At 41.6% G+C, this 21,224-nt stretch overlaps 1 protein-coding gene across 3 annotated transcripts; it reads left to right on the top strand.

The window, feature by feature from the left end:
- Window positions 1-260: 260 nt before the first annotated feature.
- On the top strand, window positions 261-20,760 carry meis2b (Meis homeobox 2b). 3 transcript variants are annotated; one of them, XM_070925527.1, is made up of 13 exons: window positions 261-272; window positions 550-782; window positions 1,319-1,460; window positions 1,748-1,798; window positions 2,002-2,052; window positions 2,162-2,308; window position 4,567; window positions 6,367-6,474; window positions 14,385-14,524; window positions 17,543-17,619; window positions 19,291-19,349; window positions 19,636-19,725; window positions 20,702-20,760. In XM_070925527.1, the coding sequence occupies exons 1-13, from the start codon at window positions 261-263 to the stop codon at window positions 20,758-20,760; spliced, it is 1,170 nt and encodes a 389-aa protein (XP_070781628.1). The 3 variants fall into 3 exon arrangements, with proteins under 3 accessions (XP_070781628.1, XP_070781627.1, XP_070781626.1); XM_070925526.1 differs by lacking the exon at window position 4,567 and having other exon boundaries at window positions 2,162-2,299; window positions 6,360-6,474; XM_070925525.1 differs by lacking the exon at window position 4,567 and having other exon boundaries at window positions 6,360-6,474.
- The last annotated feature ends 464 nt before the right edge of the window (window positions 20,761-21,224 follow it).

The raw sequence follows: 21,224 nt of genomic DNA, 5'->3' as shown, positions 1-21,224 counted from the left end.
ACAGATTACCACTAATCCTCTCGTTGAAGAACCACAGGACACCAGTTTGCCAGTTGCCAGTGCGCGTTTTGGCACTCGTGGTAACGTGAGGACAAATGCTGTTTTTGATCACTTTGCATTGATTTCAATCACCATTGACTCGTTCCATGCCACAGAAGAGGACAGGATTATAATTCCCTCTTGGATTTAATCAACTTTTCACTTCATCGACTTAACTACCCATCAAGACCTCTTTATACATCTGGAAATTGCGCACGGAGATGGCGCAAAGGGTACGTCTAATTTGATTCTTGTTTTAAATTTTCATTATTAAAACGGTTTGCAGAAGATTATTCCTTATCCACATACATCATTTTTACATCCGTAGACGGATTCAAGTCATTACATTTAAGGTAAATACATGAATGAAAAATATGATGTGGACTTTGTGAATTCAGCGATTCTTTGCTATATACATGTCCCAGTCTTTACAGGATACAGGTCTAATGCCTATAGACTGAATACAATAAACACATTATGCCCTAATGACATCTTCAATTTTCACCCCAGTACGATGAGTTGGCTCATTACGGAGGCGCGATGGACGGAGTCGGAGTCCCAACTTCCATGTACGGAGACCCGCACGCCCCGCGGCCCCTGCCCCAGGTCCACCACCTGAACCACGGGCCGCCCCCGCACCCAACGCAGCACTATGGAGCCCACGCGCCGCACAACATCATGCCCAGCAGCATGGGCAGCGCCGTCAACGACGGACTGAAGAGAGACAAGGACCAAATCTACGGGTGGATATAATAATAATAATAATAATAATAATAATAATAATAATCATTCCGTGCATAGTTGAATTATGAGGCTATAAAAACAACAACACATAAGTTATTTTATTTCAACTGTTAAGCAGAACGCCAGATTACATTTCACATAAATTCCATGTAAAAATATACTTTTTTTGTCCTTATAACTAATAATATATTCTGCTCATGAGATTAAGTAATTCCAGTAATTTTCGATGCAGTTCCAAATTTATCTGTTTTTTCTGCTGCTTGAAACAAGTGGAAATAATGCAATCTATATCCCAGCAGCATCGATATTTGCTTCACATCTCTGAATAAGTTGTTTGCATTTGGAACATGAAATAGCGGCGCATTTGTTCCCTTACATTAAGGAGGAATAAATAAATATTTGTCGCAGCTTACAAAGCGGTGTTCTTTTGTTTAACTCGCCAAGCTTAATGTGAAATGTTATCTGCCGCTGCTTTGAAATACTGTAGGCAATAGTTCATGTTCAGGCCCTCACAATGGGCCTGTCTGTGTTGCAGCCACCCTTTATTCCCTTTGCTGGCTCTGGTGTTCGAGAAGTGCGAGCTGGCTACCTGCACTCCCAGAGAACCCGGGGTGGCGGGGGGAGACGTCTGCTCCTCAGACTCCTTCAATGAAGACATAGCCGTGTTTGCAAAACAGGTAGGAGCGCACACAGGTGTACCGAATATACTGGAAGTAAAGTAGCCATTTTGGACGAGAAGCGAGAAAATCTTCAGCCAGGCTGCAGCCCATGCAGCCGATTGGGTTCACGACCAAAACACTTCATTTTGTGGGACCAAATTAAGATAAATGATTTATTATAATTCAGTCAGTGTGGTGAATGGTCAAACCCCCTCCTGGTTTACTCTCTTCATTCTAAAGTCAAAAAACGAAATCCGTTTGAAAACACCAACTGACGCCTTTCATTTTCTATGTTCGCTGTTCAGATCCGCGCAGAGAAACCTTTATTTTCCTCCAATCCGGAGCTGGATAACTTGGTGAGGCTTCTTTGATTCTCAGCTGTTCTTGTGTCGATGTGTCACAGACTTTCCTGCAGCCACACATTTCAAGAAAAATAATATTTGCACTATGTTGGTAATTACCGCACACAGTCAGTATTACCACGGCACCCGGAGCGTCTCTAAAATCATGCCTTGTTCAGTTATGGGCGGGAGGGTTAAAATGTGTGTGTGTTTTTTAGATGATTCAAGCGATTCAAGTCCTACGATTTCATCTCCTGGAATTAGAGAAGGTAAATATTATCTCTGTGCCACATCTAATTCACACCTTTACAGAACATTTTTTTATTCTGGTGCTGAGTTGAAACTCGGAGAATCTAAATGAATGACTGGATTTCGCAGGTTCATGAGCTCTGTGATAACTTCTGCCACCGGTACATCAGCTGCCTGAAAGGCAAAATGCCCATCGACCTGGTCATCGAGGAGCGAGACGTCTGCAAGTCGGACTTCGACGACCTGTCGGGATCCTCCACCAACCTCGCAGATCATGTGAGTCAACCTGCCTCCTCTAAATTCCTAAAAAAAGGGATTTCACCAGCGCGACCTGTCCTCTCCAAATCTGGAGAGAAAGCGGCTGGACGCGGTCGTTGCACAGGCCCGCTTCTCATGTTAACTCATTTTATTTCCATACGGAAAAGTTAGAATACAGCTGCAGTAGGCTGTAGACCACTGATTACCAAACTGGGGGTTGGGGCCAATCCAAGGGGGTCACACAATACATTTGAGGGGTCTTAAGATAAGGAAAAAAAATGTTTTGCTACACAAATTAATACTCTGCCTTTTCTGAATATGTTCTAATCATTGAATAAAAATAACATACTGGAGAGTTTTACTTCTTCAGGCCTTTAAAACAATTTAGTTTAAACAAATCTGACAAGGGAAAAATCCCTGTTTGTTTATTAATATGTGATTTGTGACTGGGGTTGCACGAAGACATTGCTTCGTTTTAAGAGGTCATAAGGCAAAAATGCTGAGAACCAGTACTGTAGACTGTAGACTGTAAGCACATTTCTCAATAGGAACCCTTCCTTTTGCCTGTCGTTTCAAAATATTTCTTCACGGGCACAGAGTCAATCTGACAGAATGTTAGAGTTGAATTTCTTTAGCCTTCTAACATAAGGCCTTGAAACCGATTGAAAAATCTAATAAAAGATGATGAAGGGTTGCTGTGTTTGGTGAGTTTTGGGCGGCATTAATGAAGCTATTGCTGTTGATGGCGTGCCAGTCCTGCTGGGGGTGCTGTGCAGAGCCTCACTGGAAGATTTCTGTAATCACAATACGGACAGTTGTTGACTGTAAATGACACTTTCTAACTGAATTTATCTGTTGATTAATACAGGAAAGTAGTCAGACATGATGATGATCTTCACAGCACAAAGTGCAGCTGCCAGTGTTGTGTTTGCTGCTGGGCTTCAGTCCCTTTCAGCCTGGTGTTTCTCAGCCAATAGGATTATTATAGTCAGAGTGGAGGGGGTCCCCCCCCCCCCCCCCCCGCTGTGTGCTTTACACAGCCTCTTCCTATTTTTGGCCCCTGCGTTCATTTACAATGAAGCAAATTCAGATGTTGAAGTGATTTAGACTTACAGTGGACTCTATGGTTTTACTGATATATTCATTATCACATTCATCACATTTGGCATGTGAGCAGAAAACAGGTTGACTCCTCACTTGATTTAGTATCACTCCATTTGGAAAGGATGGAAGCTCTTCCATGAATACAGTAGTTTTCCAGTCTGTAATTCATTCATGTGTTTCAGGAGGATGACCTACACTTGTCAACATTTACGGGCTCATGGTTGCTACAGAAGACGGATTTCTAAAATTGATATCAGTCATTTGATACATTATTGATCTTTAAGTAGTTTTATTACTAAGTAGTACTCATATGAATATAAAGTATACAGGGTGGAAATAAATCCTAATTTCTGTATAATTAATTTCTAGGCTCACTCCAGTTTCTTGAAAATAAAATACCAAAATGTGCCTTATCCAAATGTACAGTGCAACTCATGGGGTCATGAGCAATGTGTGACCTAATAATGGGATCATGGGCCAGAAAAGGCTGAGAAACCCTGGTCTGAAATGTTGTTTTAGTCTCATTATTACCATGCAAAGAGTAAATTCTTTAATATTTCTGCTGGAAACCTTTCAAATATAAATACTGGCAAGACATATTGTGTAGCTGCAGTGAAAAACATCATTTTTGACTGCAGCAACTTCAGGAACATACATTCTCTTTGTTCTTGAGAGAGCAATTCTTCATATGCCTCCTTCTGAATCAAGCGAAAAAACACACGTGTGTGTGCCTGTGAGGCCACCAGTTGATGTGGACAGGGCACTCTTCTGCTGTAATGCCTTCCTTCTAATGGCTGCTGCATAATGGATGTGCTGCTCTCCTCAGGGTACAAAGTCATGCACGGCTGTGTAACGTGCATGCATGTTAACCACTGAGTGTATCATGATCTCTTTATTATTCAGAAAGGGTTAGTGTGAGTTTACAGGTATGTTTGTTTGTAAAACAGGCATTTGATTCTACGTTTGGTGTGTTGGACACTGTTCAGGCTCATACTGATATTTGTACTTAAGCTCTGAATCACTGGTCTTTAGTTTCCTGCAAAAGATCCCATTTATTTGTCTTTTGAGTCCTAACATTTCATTTTCTCAAAGCGAGCAGAAATCCGGCAGTACACTTTTATTTAATCAGATTCCAATTTTGATAAATGTTTTTCAAGAATTGTTATTGAAAGCGTAATTTTCTTCAAAGGTTTGAGATACTGACACTAATTTCTAGAAAATTATAGTCCCAAAAAACAACAACTCCTTATTACCAGTGTTCATCTGAAATAACATTTAGACCCTCACGTGACATATACATGTCATCCATGTTTTATTGACACCCCTCACACTCGTTCAATTAAATCATTGTAAAACCTTCACTGTCATAATTAGGCAATACTCAAACTATGCACTTTCTTTTAAGTCTTAGGTTCTCATTGTTTTACGTATGAGCATTTTTGGAGGCAGCCTGAGGACAAAGGATTTAATTGCCGTAATTGTTGTGCACATGACATATGAAGAACTTATGCCTTTATTGGAGAGCAGAGAGTTGAGAGTTGATGGGGAGAGATGCCATGCAGCAAAGATCCCTGGTTAGTATACTATGGTCAGCACTTTAAACACATAAGCATACAGACAGATCTCTTAAATCTAAACCCAAACCAAAAATGAAACTCAAAACCCAAAGTCAGTTTTGTAGAATTTAGTTCCATATTATGACTTTATCATGACTCTTGTCTAATTTAGAGACGTACGTGGCATGGTGAAAGTTAGATCAACATGTGCCTGAAAAAAGTCAGTTGTCCTAAATCCGCCTTAAGCTTGACTGCTCTGGTTTCTCTGGAACAAATCCTCTTGTCAAATGCCATAAATTTGAGTATTCACATATACGGTTTTCCTGATAACACAGAACCACTTGGCTTTCATTCTGTCCTTTCCTGATATATGTGTTAACTTGAACTCAAACCTCATGGTGACTCATGAGTCTGTAGAAAATTGGCTTCTTTGTTACAATTGCACAACTGGCAGGTTAATGACGGTGTAATAACCCAGTTTGACCTGATTGTTCTGAACACCCCTTCATTCAGAATTCCCATGTCAATGAAAAACACAAAGCGTGTGTACATTTTGATGGTTGTCTTTACCTTATGTTTGTAGCTAGTGGTCACTTGGTGTAGGAATTGAATCTGTCTTTACAGTGAGTTCTGTGTAGAACAGTGTGAGGCAAAGAGCTACTGTATAACATACACATGAGCTTGAATTCTCTTGAAGCTCATACACATGACAGCCCTGGCTGTACACTACCCTCCATTCCTGTTAATTGGGTTTTAACAGATGGGGTGTTAGGAAATAAGACCTTCATTAACTTGATAAACACATGGCGCCTCTTTGAGTAGCTGTGTGTACTGAGGAGTTGTAATTATTGTGTGGCTGGATAAGAAAAGCGGGGCCATCATTGAGAGGCCTCATTCACACTGCGCCATTGTCCCTGCGCTTCTTGTTGTCATCTGCCAAGCTCTTCATCTGATCACCATCCGGCAAACAGCTGACGCGGAGAGGCTGAAGAGGGAGGTCTGCTGTTTGGTTTGGGCTTATGGCTGTCTGAGTGGCCAGGCTAATCGGCCCAATAAATACAGGCTTTCTCCCCAACACTGGTCACAGAAACAGCCAGGACACAGGAGGTTCCACATGCTGCAGGGTTTACAAAACTGTCCTCTAAACTCTAGATACTATCTTTCGGCAACTATATTTAAACCTCCCTATTGGACAGAATGGTAATGTTGTTCTTGTCTCAGATTTTTGACAACTCTGTTTCTGCCTTACTATGCTAATCATGCCACGCAGGTGTCTTTGTGTCTGGGAAACTGCATAATGGACCTCATACTGGACTTACTGGATCTTTTTTTTCCCCTCTCCTGTCCTCCTCTTCTCTATTTCCTTATCTCCTGTCCCCTGGTGTGCGAACCTCTCCCTGACCTCTCAGAACCCAGCGTCCTGGAGAGACATGGATGACGCCCACTCCACGCCCTCTGTGGGCACCCCGGGACCGTCCAGTGGGGGACACGTCTCCCAGAGTGGAGACAACACCAGTGAACTCGGTAAGAGTGCCCACAGGCCTCCTGCGTCCTCTTTCATATCAAAGCTTTGACTGTCCTGTGACCTCTTTTTGAGGCGTGGGCACAGCTGCCTGGTAACTCGGGGGGGGGGGGGGGGGGGGGCTTTCAAGAAAGTTCACGCACTGAGTCCATCTAATCACTTTATCTTGATTGCATTGATAAAAACAGATAATCTAACATTAACGAGGACTGCTCGTGCAGGTATTTACCTTAAACGTAACCCTAATGTGCATCAATTTGCTGCAGAAAATAGTTCCCAAAAAGTGTTCTCCTGTTTTAGTGACGTTTGCTAAAAACTAGTAGCCAGCTGCGTTAGGAAATTACTGAGCAAGATTTATCTTCAGTATGAACCAATGGGCTTTACGCGGAGTGCTACAGACATGGCAGGGAAGTCAGAAAGTATTGAGAGAAGGACTGTAGCTACCATTGAGGGCTGTGAGCTCATGTCCTCTAGATTTTTTTTCTGGGAATATGGGATTTGTAGTTCTATATATATATTTATATATATATATATATATATAAAAAAAAATTGCATGTGGTGCGTGATTTAAATTATTTTAGATTCAGTATTTGTATGTGACTAAAATGAATAAATAGACAAAGATTTCACTACCTTCCCACCAGGATTTAGTCCTGGCACTGTTGAGAATATTTTGAAACATTTAGACTTTTGTAATGGTAAATTTTATCTCCAGAAAATATAATTGGCAGAGCTTTCCATAAGCGCCGGCTGCCGGCCAATGGGCTTAATGAATGAACAAATTAATTAATTATTATTTATTTTTACAGTAGAGCCATCTCTAAGATGCATTGCATTGGCATTTTACGGCCAAAAATTTTTTCCGTGGGGGCATGCCCCTGGACCCCATAGCTGGCTACTTTTTCCCCACTGGCTAGCTACTCCACATCCTTGTGGAAAGCACTGAATTGGTCAGGATTTGATCTATGACCTCAGTATTTCTCCAGACTACAGACACACAAACACATTGTTGATTTTGGCATTTTATGGGATTTGTTGACAAGAAGAAAAATATAAAATATACAATGTTTGTATCCTTTAAATTCATGCTTTTTAAGGACAAATTCTCAGAAAATAGTGGTGCTTGTTTGCACATTTACACAGTGGGGGGTTTAACAGATGCAAACAATCTAAACTTTGACTTAAATTAAGAAAAAAGGGCAATTATTGTTGATTTTCCCATTTAATTGTGGCTCCTTTACTTTTATTGTCAGTGTGGGTTCTCAATTTCAGGTCAGTAAGTGCTGATGAAGAGATCTTCTGACTTTACCCTAGTTGTCTGCTGCCCTGGTCTTTCTTGTGTCACCCTGGTGCTCCTGCACTTGTGATTTCTGATGTGCTAATTGGAGGCTATAAGGGGTTTATGGCTTGTTTTTGTTTTTCTCCCCTTTGGGCGCAGTAAAAATAGAATGGACTTTAAAGCAACTTTCCACCCTCTGCCCATCAGGCATCAAGGAGCGGAGCATTGGCGAGAACAATAGGAGGATGCTTTGCAAGACAAGAGAAACTCAAAGGATTAAGAAACAATCAGAAACAGATCAAGACTCTTCCTTTGATTTTACACCCAGCGCTTTTGAAAATCATATTAGCTTCTCATCTTCACCTAAGATACACTGAGAGTGTGACATGTTTGTTTTCAAAAATCTTAATTCACCCACTCAATATCCAGAGGTTGTATGTTGTGGCAAGCTGAGAACTGCCACAGTGTGAATAGCTTCTTTCCTTTAGGCTTTTTTTAAACAGCAGTGGGGGGAGAACCCAAGGTCCATGCCCTTTTGACCTGGGAGAGAATGCATAGAGGATGGGGGTGCAGATTGCCCCCCATAGGGATGTAAGGACAGAGCACTTTATGTATGAGGAACAAAGGAAAAGAAGAGGGCAGAATGATCAGAGTTGTGGTTGCTGCTGCAGGATCTGCTGCATGCTACCTGCTGCTTCTCCACGGGCCTCTCTGCCTTGTTTCCAGGCTATTCTCATGCCAGGGAAGAGTCAAACACACAACCTGAAAGGATAGAAAGGACAGTTAGAGGCCTATCATGCTAATCTAGTTTGTTGCATTAGTTTGTAATAATGTTGTCATACAGATATCGCATTTTTATAATGAGGTCAGAACTTGGAAAGGACAGTCACTTTTTTTCGTGAGGTACACTGATGTGAGCGTGAATGCAGGGAAAGCCATCATCTTTTATTGATATCAAGTCCCCTTTAGATTATTCTATATATTCATATACACAATCTTCATATATGCAACAATTCTGCATTATTGGTTGAAGAATAATAATTGAATTGATGGATTGAGCATTTGATTTCAACATCAGCTTGCCAGGTATGTATCCCTGTTCATTCCAGCAGTCAGCGTTGCATATTTTTGTACAGATGCACTGACTCTAATTTTGTGACTTTGCCCAAAATCAACTCCAAAGCTAAAACATTTCCTTTCTCCAAACTGTTGATATTTCTTAACATTAGCAAGGTTCAATTTAAGTATCAAAATTTATCAGGGAGGAAATTTGGGGAGACTGAGCTGATACTACAGCAGAATTCAAACCGGTCTGCCGCAACATACAATTATACCCTACTAATTTTCCTTTCCAAAACATTTTGGAGGAAACATAATTGCTCCTTGGATTATCCTCACTGGCAATGTTTTTTTTCCCGATCCAGGAAATGTGACCACACAGAAGTTATCGGACGGTGGTTGAGGAGGATGGCTGGGCATACAAAGCTCAAGACTTTGACATTGGAGACCAAGGTGTACATCCTGTGTCCCACATGTTGTTAGGTTTAGTAGACTAAAACACTTTGTTAAAGTTACAGAAAGATGGTGATTTAGGTCAAATATATTTAAGGCTAGAGTGCGAGAGTGCATCATGTGGATCACCAGGTTCTCAAAATATTCCTTTGGCACAATTATTATGAAAGTAAAAATGAAAAGAAATGGAATGACAATACAGCAGAAGACAGCAAGTGATTGTGCTGACCTCACTGTAGTGGGATGTCATTATTAATGCCTCCATGGTCTGACAAAGCCTTTTAAAATCCACTGTCATTTGGGAACACTAAAGTGGTGGTGATGTGGCTTCCAGCCTTGGCTAACCACAGGTAGATGATCCATCCAATGTGTGGTTGGTGGTTTGGCTCATGGCTACCTGCTCCTCTGTAAGCTCCCAGGTTTTGGTTGTTGCCTTGTAAGCTGTGTGATATGCAGAGAAGGCTGTCTTTGATAGCTCAACCCCCTGGGTGACTGTTGTTGACCACAGCTAAAGGGGCTGGCTCTCCCAGGAATGTTTGGAAGGGGTCTGGGGGAGGACAAGGAGAAGACTTGAAATGTCCATCACAAAGACCCAAATAAAACAAAAGGCAGTGGGAGTGACTCAAAAAGATCCTGCACACTCATGTTGAGAAATGGAATGTGAGGAACAGGATGCGTTGCATTTTTTGTCACATCCAGAGTCAGGAGGAAGGAGGAAGGAATGTGGCAAGGTGGAGGTGCTGGTATGCCAATGACATCACAGTTTCATTCAGGACTAATGTCCCTTTTGCATCTGTCATGCTGTAGAAAAGACTGACGGTGGGGGGTTCAGAGAGAAAGCGATAAATGCTGGATGTGGAGGGAAAGGAAAGTCCAGTGTTGTGTCTGCTCTCACAGAATATAAGTAATTATTTACTAATACAAATGTTGTATTTTATGTACTAATGATTGTGCATATTTTAATCTAATAGGTCTTATTTTCTACCAAAGACATAGTCTAGATGACACTGACAGTGTGTTATGTGAATTACCCACAGTTAGTGCCACTGCATAGTTTTTGCACCAATATTTGTACTCTTGTGCTATGCAATAATTCAATTGCAGCTGGCAACTACAGTACCAGAGTGCAAGTGTCACATGTCCCATGGACAAGAGCATGTCCACGTCCACACAGAGTATGTACCATCAGGGATTGCAGATAGCGTGCACACGGGTGCAGAGGAGATGGTATGCTAATTTGTGCAAAGACCATGTTGAGCCCTTAAGGGACAGACGTGTGGAAAGACATGTTGCTGTTTAATTTCTTAAATGGTATTTGTCAATGCTGTGAGTATTACAAATTTTAAACTGCAATTCTTATTAGCCTTTAAAATCTAGTAATAACAGTAACAATTTGCCATATAAAAACACAGACTTGTCAGCTTTTAGCACGAAGTGGTGCTGCGTCACAGAGGACAATATCATGTCCTGTCATCTCCTGTAAATTCTCCCTGTTTGCCCAAATGGCACTTACAGATACTTCCCCTACAAGTCATGAATCACTTAAAAGTGAAATTCAAATGGTCTCCTTCACTGGATTCAGACAGTATCCCAGCATCCCCAGAAACCATCTTCTTTCCACAGGCCCTTGTGTGTGCGACTTATCAGAGGATTTCTGGGCACAGCAGTCGGTCTCTCTGCCATTTGGTGCTGCCAGCATGCAAACTGCTTGGCCTTAAACTGCTTTAAACAGTTGCATATCCCCCATCAACAGCTTCTAATCGTCATGTTCACCTTCTCTCACAGAGGATTCCTCATGTTTTGGAAACCTTCCAGACTACTCCATTTCGAGCTGTGTATCATGCCTAATAAGGGGAGGAGCCAGGAGGTGTCACTGATGATGGATCAGGGTCCCGCTAAGCTCATTAGACAGGCCGCACTGCCTTTGCATCACTGATGCAGCTGTGTGCTGAGTGCTGCAATCAGTTCTGCTAGCTGCTCCGCACTTTGTCTTATGGACACGTGACCCACCTTGCGCTAGATAGGGAGATGAAGTTCAGTAATCAAAAACAAGAAAATAAAATATGTGTAGAAAAAAATCTCTATCTTGCCAAGTAACTTTAGGTCTTGCTTTCTTAATACAACACTGCCAATGCAGAGACATTATGTCAACCTATTTTTTCAATACAAACCAACTTGTTTCATGAATTTTATACTAGTGACTGCCAGTATCTTGAATTAGGCTCAGTTTAAATAATCTCAGTGGACAGGCAATTTAAAAAGAAAAATAGATAAAATGACTTAGTAAGATATAGATTTCTTTCCAATTATGTCTTTATTTTGGGGTTAAGAACATATTCACAGGTTGATGCACAGCAGTTTACTGATTACATGTTGAGAAACATCATACTGTAAATACAAATTACATAATGAATAATAATAATGAATATAATGTACACCCACAGTAATGCCTACATGTAAATGCATGTATACATTCATAGATTCATATGAAAAAATGAGAATTACAATGAAAACAAGGATAGATACATCACTAAATAAGTTTCCAATGTTGTACTATTAACCTCCTGCCCAATATAAAAGCCGTCTGAGCTCATTCATCAACAAACTTAGGCTAATATTGCAAATTAAGATGGAGATTTCTGCAGTGTTCACAATATCTCAATGGCTTCTGAACGTTTTGAGAGCAGCAAGGAGCATAATAGAAAAGAAAAGAAAAGCAATTGAGGCAGAGTTGAAATTACCTAAATAGAATAAAGAGGTATAAATCTATAACAACACAGGTTGAGCAGAGTTGAGTGTAAAAGAGCAGCAGAGGCAGAAGTAGTAGAAAGGACAGGAAGACTTCTCTTCATATCTTAGGGTGCTGTTTTTTTTGTGTGTTTTTCTTCCTAGCCCTAGGGCAATACTCCCGCCATCCCTGGGGTAATGCCCATCCCTCCATCCAACCCCCCTCACTCACCCCCTCCGGTGTCACGCGTGCAGACACTGGCAGGCAGGGTGGAGCGGGAGGGGGGGGGTATAGAGAGTGAAGAGGGGGCAGGGGTAAAGGGGGCATGGGAGACTTGCACGGCTGTACGACTTTGAGACTGCACAGTCACACACTGGTTAGATTGGCCAAGTTGCCGGGGAACAGTCAGAAGCGATTAGTGTAACAGAGGATCTGCCCTGCGGCTTTTCCCTCTCTAGAGCAGAAGAAAGAGGGATGAGTAGAGGAGTGGAGGTGGACCAGGGTGGGGTGTCGAGGGTGGGGGGTTGAGGGGAGAACAGCGTGCCTTCCTTAGATATAATTAGGCTGAGCGAGTCCTGTTTGTTCTTTTCTTTCTTCTCTAACTTTTTATGATGCTTTTTGTTATTTTATGAAGATGAAAAATACTACAGTACCATTCAAATATAAAACTCAAGACATCATTAGCCCACTGTTTATTGTTGAGGCCACTCTTTGATTAATGTGATTATATATTGAATGGAATTGCCATTTTTGCACCATTCACAGTTACATCAAGTAGTCTTAATTTGATCGATTGGTTGGTCAATTTTCTTTTGAACTGTTGATGTTCATTTTGCTAGAATATGCCCGATAAACAGCCTGAATTGCCATTTTGTTTCTCATTCATTTATTCAGTTTGACATTGTGCTCATCTTAGCTAATTTGGGAGTTGAAGATGGGTTATTTTGTTGTGTTTTTCCCTAACCGATGAGTGGAGATTGATGTGCGGTAGCGGTTGCTAGAAGCTGTTTTTCATGCTGGTCAAACAAATATGTGGATTTAAGAGTTACAAACTCTGTAAGTTGTAGTGGCTGTCTGTATTTTTGTGTACATTCATGACACCCCCATTCTTAATCATGTCTCTAGCGAGTTAAAGAAGTTACAGAAACTGTAAATAAAAAAAGTCCCCCCGCAACCTGAGGAAACATTTGCCCAGAAAGAAGTAGGAGAGGTTGAGGACAAAACAAAGTAAAGAGTAGCGGACAGAGGCAGTGTGAACCCTGTACCCTGTCCATGACTCAGAGCTGGACACCATCCGTCAAAACTCCCACAACCCCCAGAGCCCCCAACCCTAGAACACTTTCTTTTTAATGTCAATATTCATTAGCTGAAATATTTATGCATGAATATGGCTCATATAGGCGCGTTTGATTGATGCATCTCTAAAAACAAAAAGACATGCTAGGGCAAATCTTAAGAAAAGTAGGGTTCCTGTCCTGCCTCGGGGGAGGAGTCTCTCAGATGCATTATTCACATGCCCTCCAGGCAGGCTTTCAAGGCTTCTCTGGCCCGAGGGCAAGAAAAATAACCACCACTGTTAAAAGTAAATCATCTTGGCTGATGCACAATTAATGGCAGTGAGGGAGAGGGAGTGCAGTGCCCCTTGTGTTGTGAAATGGAGTGAGTTAGCTAGCAGGGGCGGAAATCTCAGCTTAAAGAAGCCTCCTGCCTCGATCCACGCCAGCTTCCTGCTGAAATCAAACAGGGATGCTGCTAATGGCAGGATCCAGAGCCCGGCATGACGCTGCACTGCAGACAATCCGACACAGACGTTGTCAGTGAGGGTGGGGGTAGAGGGGGCGGTTGGGGGGGGGGGCAATGGTGATGGCTTCACGCCCTACCGACCCACCCACCCACACCCACCTCATTCTTAGTACCTCAAATGAACGCCTTGCTTCTGACTTCAAACAGCACAGGGTTGGATGTTAGTGGGTTCATATGTCATTCACAGAGTAGACTTTTGCTTTTGTTTTTTCCTCCTTTTACTTATAAGGAAATCATTAGTCTTATTTCCAACAGAGGTCACATATAAATAAGAGTACATAGCATGGAGTCCGACTTCAGTTTGAACGTTCATTATTTCATGTCAGGCGCACAGCTCCCGCAGTCTTTACCTCATGTCAAACGCGTGGCTCACATTGAATTAATAGCTCTTGGTTTTATTGAGCTCCCACACTACTCCTCTTCATTATCCAGCAGCCAGGGAGTCAAGCAGAGGTGAGAGGAAGAAACTTGGAGAAATGTAATCTTCCTCCATCTGCCCTTTCGTGGCACGTTTTCACGGAGGGGGATGAAGGTGACAGGGCCAAATTAAAGCTTTCTCATGGCGTGACTCCTCTTGTCTCTGATCACAGGAGACGGCCTCGACAACAGCCTGGCATCACCGGGCACGGGAGACGAGGATGACCAGGACAAGAAGAGGCAGAAGAAACGAGGCATCTTCCCCAAAGTGGCCACAAATATAATGAGAGCATGGCTCTTCCAGCACCTTACGGTAACAGAATTTACCCTGGATCCTGTTTAATTGCAAGCCACATCTAGCTGTGGCTTTTCATAGATTTCAAACTGAACACTTTTTCTTCTTCTCTGTAATGCTACATTGATTTCACTTAGTGCTAGGAATTAATGTTGCCTAACCCCAGCCCCTCCATCAGGCAACAGTTGTTTGAAATGATGCCTCTTCGCTCAGGAATGAGCTCAGGCTAGATTTCCCAAAGGCATCTTGAAACTAAGTTCATCTTTGTTCTATTGTAAGCGAATAGAGCAAAGACGAACTCACGACTAAAGGTCCTTTTTGAAATACCAGTCCAGGGTTTATACAGGGTTTGTACAGAAATCAACATCAGAAGCCTTCTCTTCAGAGGCAGCAGCACTGTGTCTGAGCTCTGTAAGAGGGGGTGAGCAAGTCCCCACGAGGAGAGCTTTACCTTTTATCCAAGGTCCAAAAGATACCACCTCCTCAGTTTTTCTACATCTCCTGCTTGTAGATGTGTTATAACCCCTCAGTTGTTTAGTTTGTAAAAGGCCCATACAGGTCCTGTACTCGGAGTAATCCCTTCCTTTCCAAAGCCCACCTTTAGATTTTCGAGATAAAAAAGGAGGATAATTGAATTATCCCCTCTCTGTTCCCCATCCCCTTTCAGGCCTAATTTGTTAAGCACAAGTGTTTGCAATGGCAGGATGTGCCTATGAAAAGTGTGCAAGGGGACTTTGGCCTCTGAAAGGCCTATTGCAACACCCAAGCGATCAAGCATTCATCAGTCGTCGAGGGTGTGAAAGGAGCGGGATTATGTTTTGTCAGACATTGCAGTGTGAGGCCCGTGGATGGAAGGCCATTGGGGGGGTGTTTCTGTCCACCGCTAGCCGTAGCCTCCTGCTTTTGTCGTCCATTCCGAAGACCCTTAAAAGATCCCCCTCTGAGGAAGCTATAGAGAAGGCAGCTGTGAAAATTTCGATTCATTATATTATTCATTATCAGCTCATTAGCCTGGTCGTAACAGTTGGTTTCCATGCAACCCTGCATTTATCCTCATTCAAAGATTGATGCCAAAGTTTGAGTTTGGGGAGCGAACTGGGAATCCAAGTGTTGTGTCAGAGTCACCTGAAATTTGATTGTTTTCTCAGTTGAGCTAAAAGATTTAATTATCTGTTTATATGTGACCCTCATGCATCTGCGGCACCTTAATTATGTAAAAATTGAGTTGGGGGGAAGGTGGAACCCTCAAAAGAGTGACAAAGTGACAAATCAACTACAGACCCACTTTTTAAAGAAACAAGTGACTGAGACAGAAACATCAGTGATGGAGTTTTACTTGAGTAGACATGTGAGTGATCAACCACAGCATGATGGGTACTGTACCAAAACTCAGATCATGTCCCAAATAGAAATAATCCCATCAACATAGTCCTTATATCTCTGGAACAATGACACACTCCTCTATCCATTCATATAGACAATAAATTATGTGTGTGTATGTGTGGACATTTACATAAATTGCCCTAGAACATGGATTGTGCCACTTGCACCAACTGATGGCATAGGGTAGGGTAGGGTAGGGTGTATCCTGAAAAATAAAATATACAGCATGCCTTGCTAAGACATTTAGTGACTATCCCATAAGCTTGTAAATGTGGAGTTAAGGTGGAGCAAGGGTTCATGGGGGTTAATGAGAAACTGTGAAAACAAAATACAACTTGATTAGTTTACACAGAGAATGTAAAGTTCTATGAATTTTATATTGTGTGATTTTTGTAGTAGATTATTGGTCTTTGCATTGAGGGATTCCAAATTATATTCAATAAAGCAGGGCTCAATATATGTTTTTGTTTGAGTTATCAGTTCACGACTCCATCAGGAGTACATCATGTCATTGGCCTCAAAGTGTTTGGTCACATGTGTGAAATGAAGACTGCAGAGCGACGGGAGATTTTTTTTTCTCCTCCTTTTGGAGCTTTGAGTAATCTGTCACTCACTGTCAACCACAGGGGGGGTGGCTATAGTCGCAGCAAAATACACCCTCAGTACATATGTGTGTGTGTATCCATATCAGCATTTGTGTGTGTGCACAGTTTTTTGCACCTTTTCTTACTATTTTCTGCTCGTGTGTTGTATTTGAATCTGCGGGTGTGTGTGTAGTGGTATTGGTCCATAACCTTTGTGGCTTCCCCAGTAAAATGATAGCTGGTTGGGAGTCACTGCTGTATAGTGCAGTACATGTAGTGCCTGCGTCTGTGTATTCATATTTGTATGCTTGTGTTTGAGCTTGTGTGTGTATGAATGCACATTTATGAGTGTCCACATATGCAAGTGTAATGATATATATGCGTGTGTGTACACTTAGTCTGAAAGGCAGTTTTAAAATGAAGTGCTTGGAAGCTCATCCTTCACTGATGACCACAGGAGGCGGCTGCTGGCCTGACAGCAGCAGAATGGGGACTGGCCCATGACCCTGCTCTCAGTACATGGGTCACCTCTGTCTACCATCTGCTGCTCTCCTCCCACTGTCTCACTCACACACACACACACTGTGTGTGTGTGTGAACAGAGGAAGCGGAGGGACCGAGGCCGGAGGACAGGGGGATGAAACAAGGTGGGGAGGGGTTGGGGGGTGACAGGGGGGCCTAACCTTATTGGGGCCCCAAACAAAAGCCACCATTGTGCCTGTTTATATCCCACCCGATCGTTTGTCAAATAATGTCAAATACTGTCACACAATGGCACGCGCTTTTAGTCTGAAGTGTTCAGGGGGCCAAGCCTTGGTCAGCCTCTGTTTTTTCCAGAGTCTACTTCTGCACTCACTTCCAGGAATTACTGTGCATGGAAGAGACTGGCACCCAATATGATTACACTTCCTGAGTGGGAGTTTTCCCTTGAAGTACAAGAGTCTGCACTTAAGGGCAAATCGTGTCTGTGCGTGGAGGCCCCTAAATGAATTCCAAGCTGTTTTTTGCTGAAGCCTTGAGATTTATTTCTTTTTATTTATTGAATTTTTTATCTTTTTGTCACTCACAGCACCCGTACCCCTCAGAGGAACAGAAAAAGCAGCTAGCACAAGACACAGGCCTCACCATCCTTCAAGTGAACAACTGGTAAGTTACTCTAAAATCAGATCTGTACATCTGCATTGTCACATAACATTTGACTGCTCTCATATTTACTGACACACAATCTGTGTATTTGGCTTTTGAAATGTATTATATAAATAAATTTGACTTGACTTTATAGTACATGATATTCTGTTTTCCTCTCAGTCTTGGCTATGAGTCATAGAGTCATAATTTAACAGCTCATGATCATCAAATGTAGCCTTTTCTTCAGTATCAAAGTAATCCAGGTGTTTTTTTTTTAACTTTATCCTTCATTTATGTTGAATAGTGTGCTTGCTTGTAGACGCATTTCTTGTGTCATGTTTGAATGTTCAGATGGCCTGCTGTGCACTGACAAAAAGACTCTCTAGGTTAATTTATTGTAATTAATTAATTGTAAGTGTACTAATTAAACATTGTGTCTATTTCCCTATAATTTGTACCAAATTACGAAATCCTAAATTAAACTGTCATAGAACATGTATATTTCCACTGACGTGCTAAATGATAACATTTAAAATATGCCTACCTTATTCTGAAAATAACCATATATGGCATGCCTGGCTGCTGGCTGCCATAGAGACTGTAGGCTTGTAAATAAAGTGAATAAAAACTGTGAAAACATATAAAGAATAAAACACATAAAGGATTAAAGCATGTTCAGGCTGAGCCGTCTTTGTAGACAGCTAGAGACAGGTCCAATCCAACAATCACACATTCTGGATTTAGTTTCAGACGATACAGTTCTGCATGTCATCATTTTACCAGTAGCCTGCGCAGAGTTCAAGTACGAATAACTGAGATGACATTGCTTCGTTGCTCTAATCCTCCCCTAATATTCACCAAAGAGTTTGCTTTTAAGTGTATCAGGTTTCTAACAGACCTAATTACTCAGCCGCCCACCTCTAATCCACGAGTAAAGGCGACCACAAGCTTTAGTCAAGGCTCTCTATCCAATACAGATATCAAAGCATGCAAACTCAGCGTACTGGTTGTTTGCTGGAGGTACCAATGGCAAGACATCGACAAAGCAGTTAGCCTCATCCCAGCCTTAGGCTACAGGGCTAAACCCAAATCAATAGATATTTTAAGATATGTGACTTTCTCCTAATGCCCCAGATTATGTCAATAGGAATAAACTAGATCCCCAGAGACACGGAGTCGGGTTCCAGTTCCTCAAAAGCTGCCAAATGAAATTGACAGTTTTTGTAAATGCTGGATATTTTAGATAATGAATGGGGCATCCTTCTTTTTAAATATATACAAGTATACCAGTGACGGACAGGGCAGGGCAGGACCAAACAAAGACTCAGCACTCTCAAGATTTAAGAAAAAAGATGAAACTTCTTTCTTTTTTTCTTTTCAGCATTTTCAAACCATACCTTTCAGCATTTTTGATACCTGTGCTGATACATTACCAGCACAACATAGATTTAAGACTTAAAAGTCTTTGTACTATTCAAAACTCAAAGTTTACTTACTAGCTTTTTTCCAGAACTTTTGACTATTTCACATGGCCTTTTTAGTTTACAATATTTCATCACATTTGTGTGTTCCAAGGTCAAGAATGCCAAATGATCTGATGGTACATAGTACACGAGTTTGCTTTTAAGAATTAGTTTTTTCATCAATGCTTTGCATCTGAGTTCAGGTGATATTGTTCTTTTTTTCCAGGTTTATCAATGCAAGGAGGAGAATAGTCCAACCTATGATTGACCAATCCAACAGAGCAGGTAAAGCTGCAGTTCATTCAGTGTTCAGTGTACTAAATACTTCCTTCCATTCAATAGACTGATCAGGTGAATCCAGATGCTGATAGCACATAGTTAAATCCACCGCATCTACAGAGTGGAGGAGACAAGTTAAAGAAAGTATGAAAAGTGAGACAGATTATGCGTCAGAGGAGTCACTCCTGAGACTTTTAAAGTATGGCTTGCATGTAGGAGGTGTAGAACAAGGAGGTGGCTGGAACTTTAGGTTGATCACTCTGACTGTCTTGTTTCTCCTTGCCTCTCACAGTAAGTCAGGGTACAGCTTACAGTCCAGATGGCCAGCCAATGGGAGGCTTCGTTCTGGATGGGCAGCAGCACATGGGTCTCCGACCTGGAGGTGAGCAATCTCTGAAATATTTATTGCACCATCAAGAGCAAAATCTTTATGATCATTTTCTGCTTGTGGTCAGCTGAGTTTCTAACAATTAAAAAAAGGGGGACAGCTGAATTGCTCTTTTAAGCACTCTCCTATGTTCAGACAGTAACATGCCATGTTGGTTTCATGTACCAGTAAAACCATTTCAGAGATGACCACTGTATATCATCACCTAAAGGCGACATTTCAAATGTTCATCAAGTATCACTATCACTAACAATCACTGACTATGATGAGAATTAAATTAATTAATTAAGTCCAGTGGCAACATTCAGAGGGGTCGATTCTTGGTTTGTTTGTGCAAAGCATAAAAATAAATTGCAAAGCATTGAACAAGGAGTAGAATATTTCTCTGGAGGCAAAAATAACCTCATTGGTTGAGTTCATCTTCAGTGAATGAAGACAAATTACTAATATAGTAATATCAGCCTGTAGCCCAATGGGGAGAAAAAAGCAAAATTCAAAACAGAAGAAACTAATATTATAAAGGCAAAGAGTGTAATGCCGTAATAGCCACAAGAAATGATATATGTAAGCCAGCTAGCCTGGCCTGGCAGTCTACATTTAAACAAATCATCCCTTTCGCTATCAAGGTCAGCAATTGCAGACTAAGCGTGTTCTGTACAGTTAGTTCATGGCAACAATCATTCCTCTGTTGTTAGGAGCATGTTGGTGTGATGAGTTGGTAGCTTATCAGGCTTTTAAAAGTGGAAAACAAACCTCTCCTGTGTATCGTAGACCATCATACATCATACTAGTTGTCTCTGTAGCGGGTTCCAGTTTGACATGAACACACACACACACACACACACACACACATACAGACACTTGCGCTGGCCAGTAGCTGTAAAGAATAATTGTCTCTGTGAAACCATGTTGAGTGGTCCATGTGAGTGGTCTCTCATCTTGTTGGTCTTGTTTTTACTCCTCATTTCAGGGCCAATGGGTGGCATGGGTATGAACATGGGCATGGACGGGCAGTGGCACTACATGTAAATCCGCTCCGCTGAGGCGAGCCTGATAAACAGGGTGAAGTAAGTAGGGCAGTCTTTGTCTCTCGTCATTTGTAACAGAACCGACTTCTCCTTCACTGCTTTCACTCATATTTCTACTCTGCTCTTCCCCTTCCTTACCGATCAAGACTGGAAAAATGGCTTTACAACCTGGACGTTTGCTGTAGTGATTTTCATGTTAATGCAAGAAACATATTCACTGTAGTCTTTTGTCTTTCCGGTTTGATGTCAAGGCAACATGGCGGCCTATGAGCACACTGATTTTTTAACATTTGAAACAGCAGCAAGACAGAGAAATTGTGGCCAAAACTAATCAAATACAACCCAATTTGTAATAAACAAAATTTTCTTGTAAATCCTGTGTGAGATAAGACATGTAAAAGCAAATAATGTTCAGGGCAGAGGACATTTTGAGAAAACACACACATAAATGTGGTGTTCTTAACA

The sequence above is a fragment of the Enoplosus armatus genome, chromosome 19, assembly GCF_043641665.1.
Source record: "Enoplosus armatus isolate fEnoArm2 chromosome 19, fEnoArm2.hap1, whole genome shotgun sequence".
Lineage (NCBI taxonomy): Eukaryota > Metazoa > Chordata > Actinopteri > Centrarchiformes > Enoplosidae > Enoplosus > Enoplosus armatus.
This window is presented reverse-complemented; position numbering and strand designations above follow the sequence as displayed.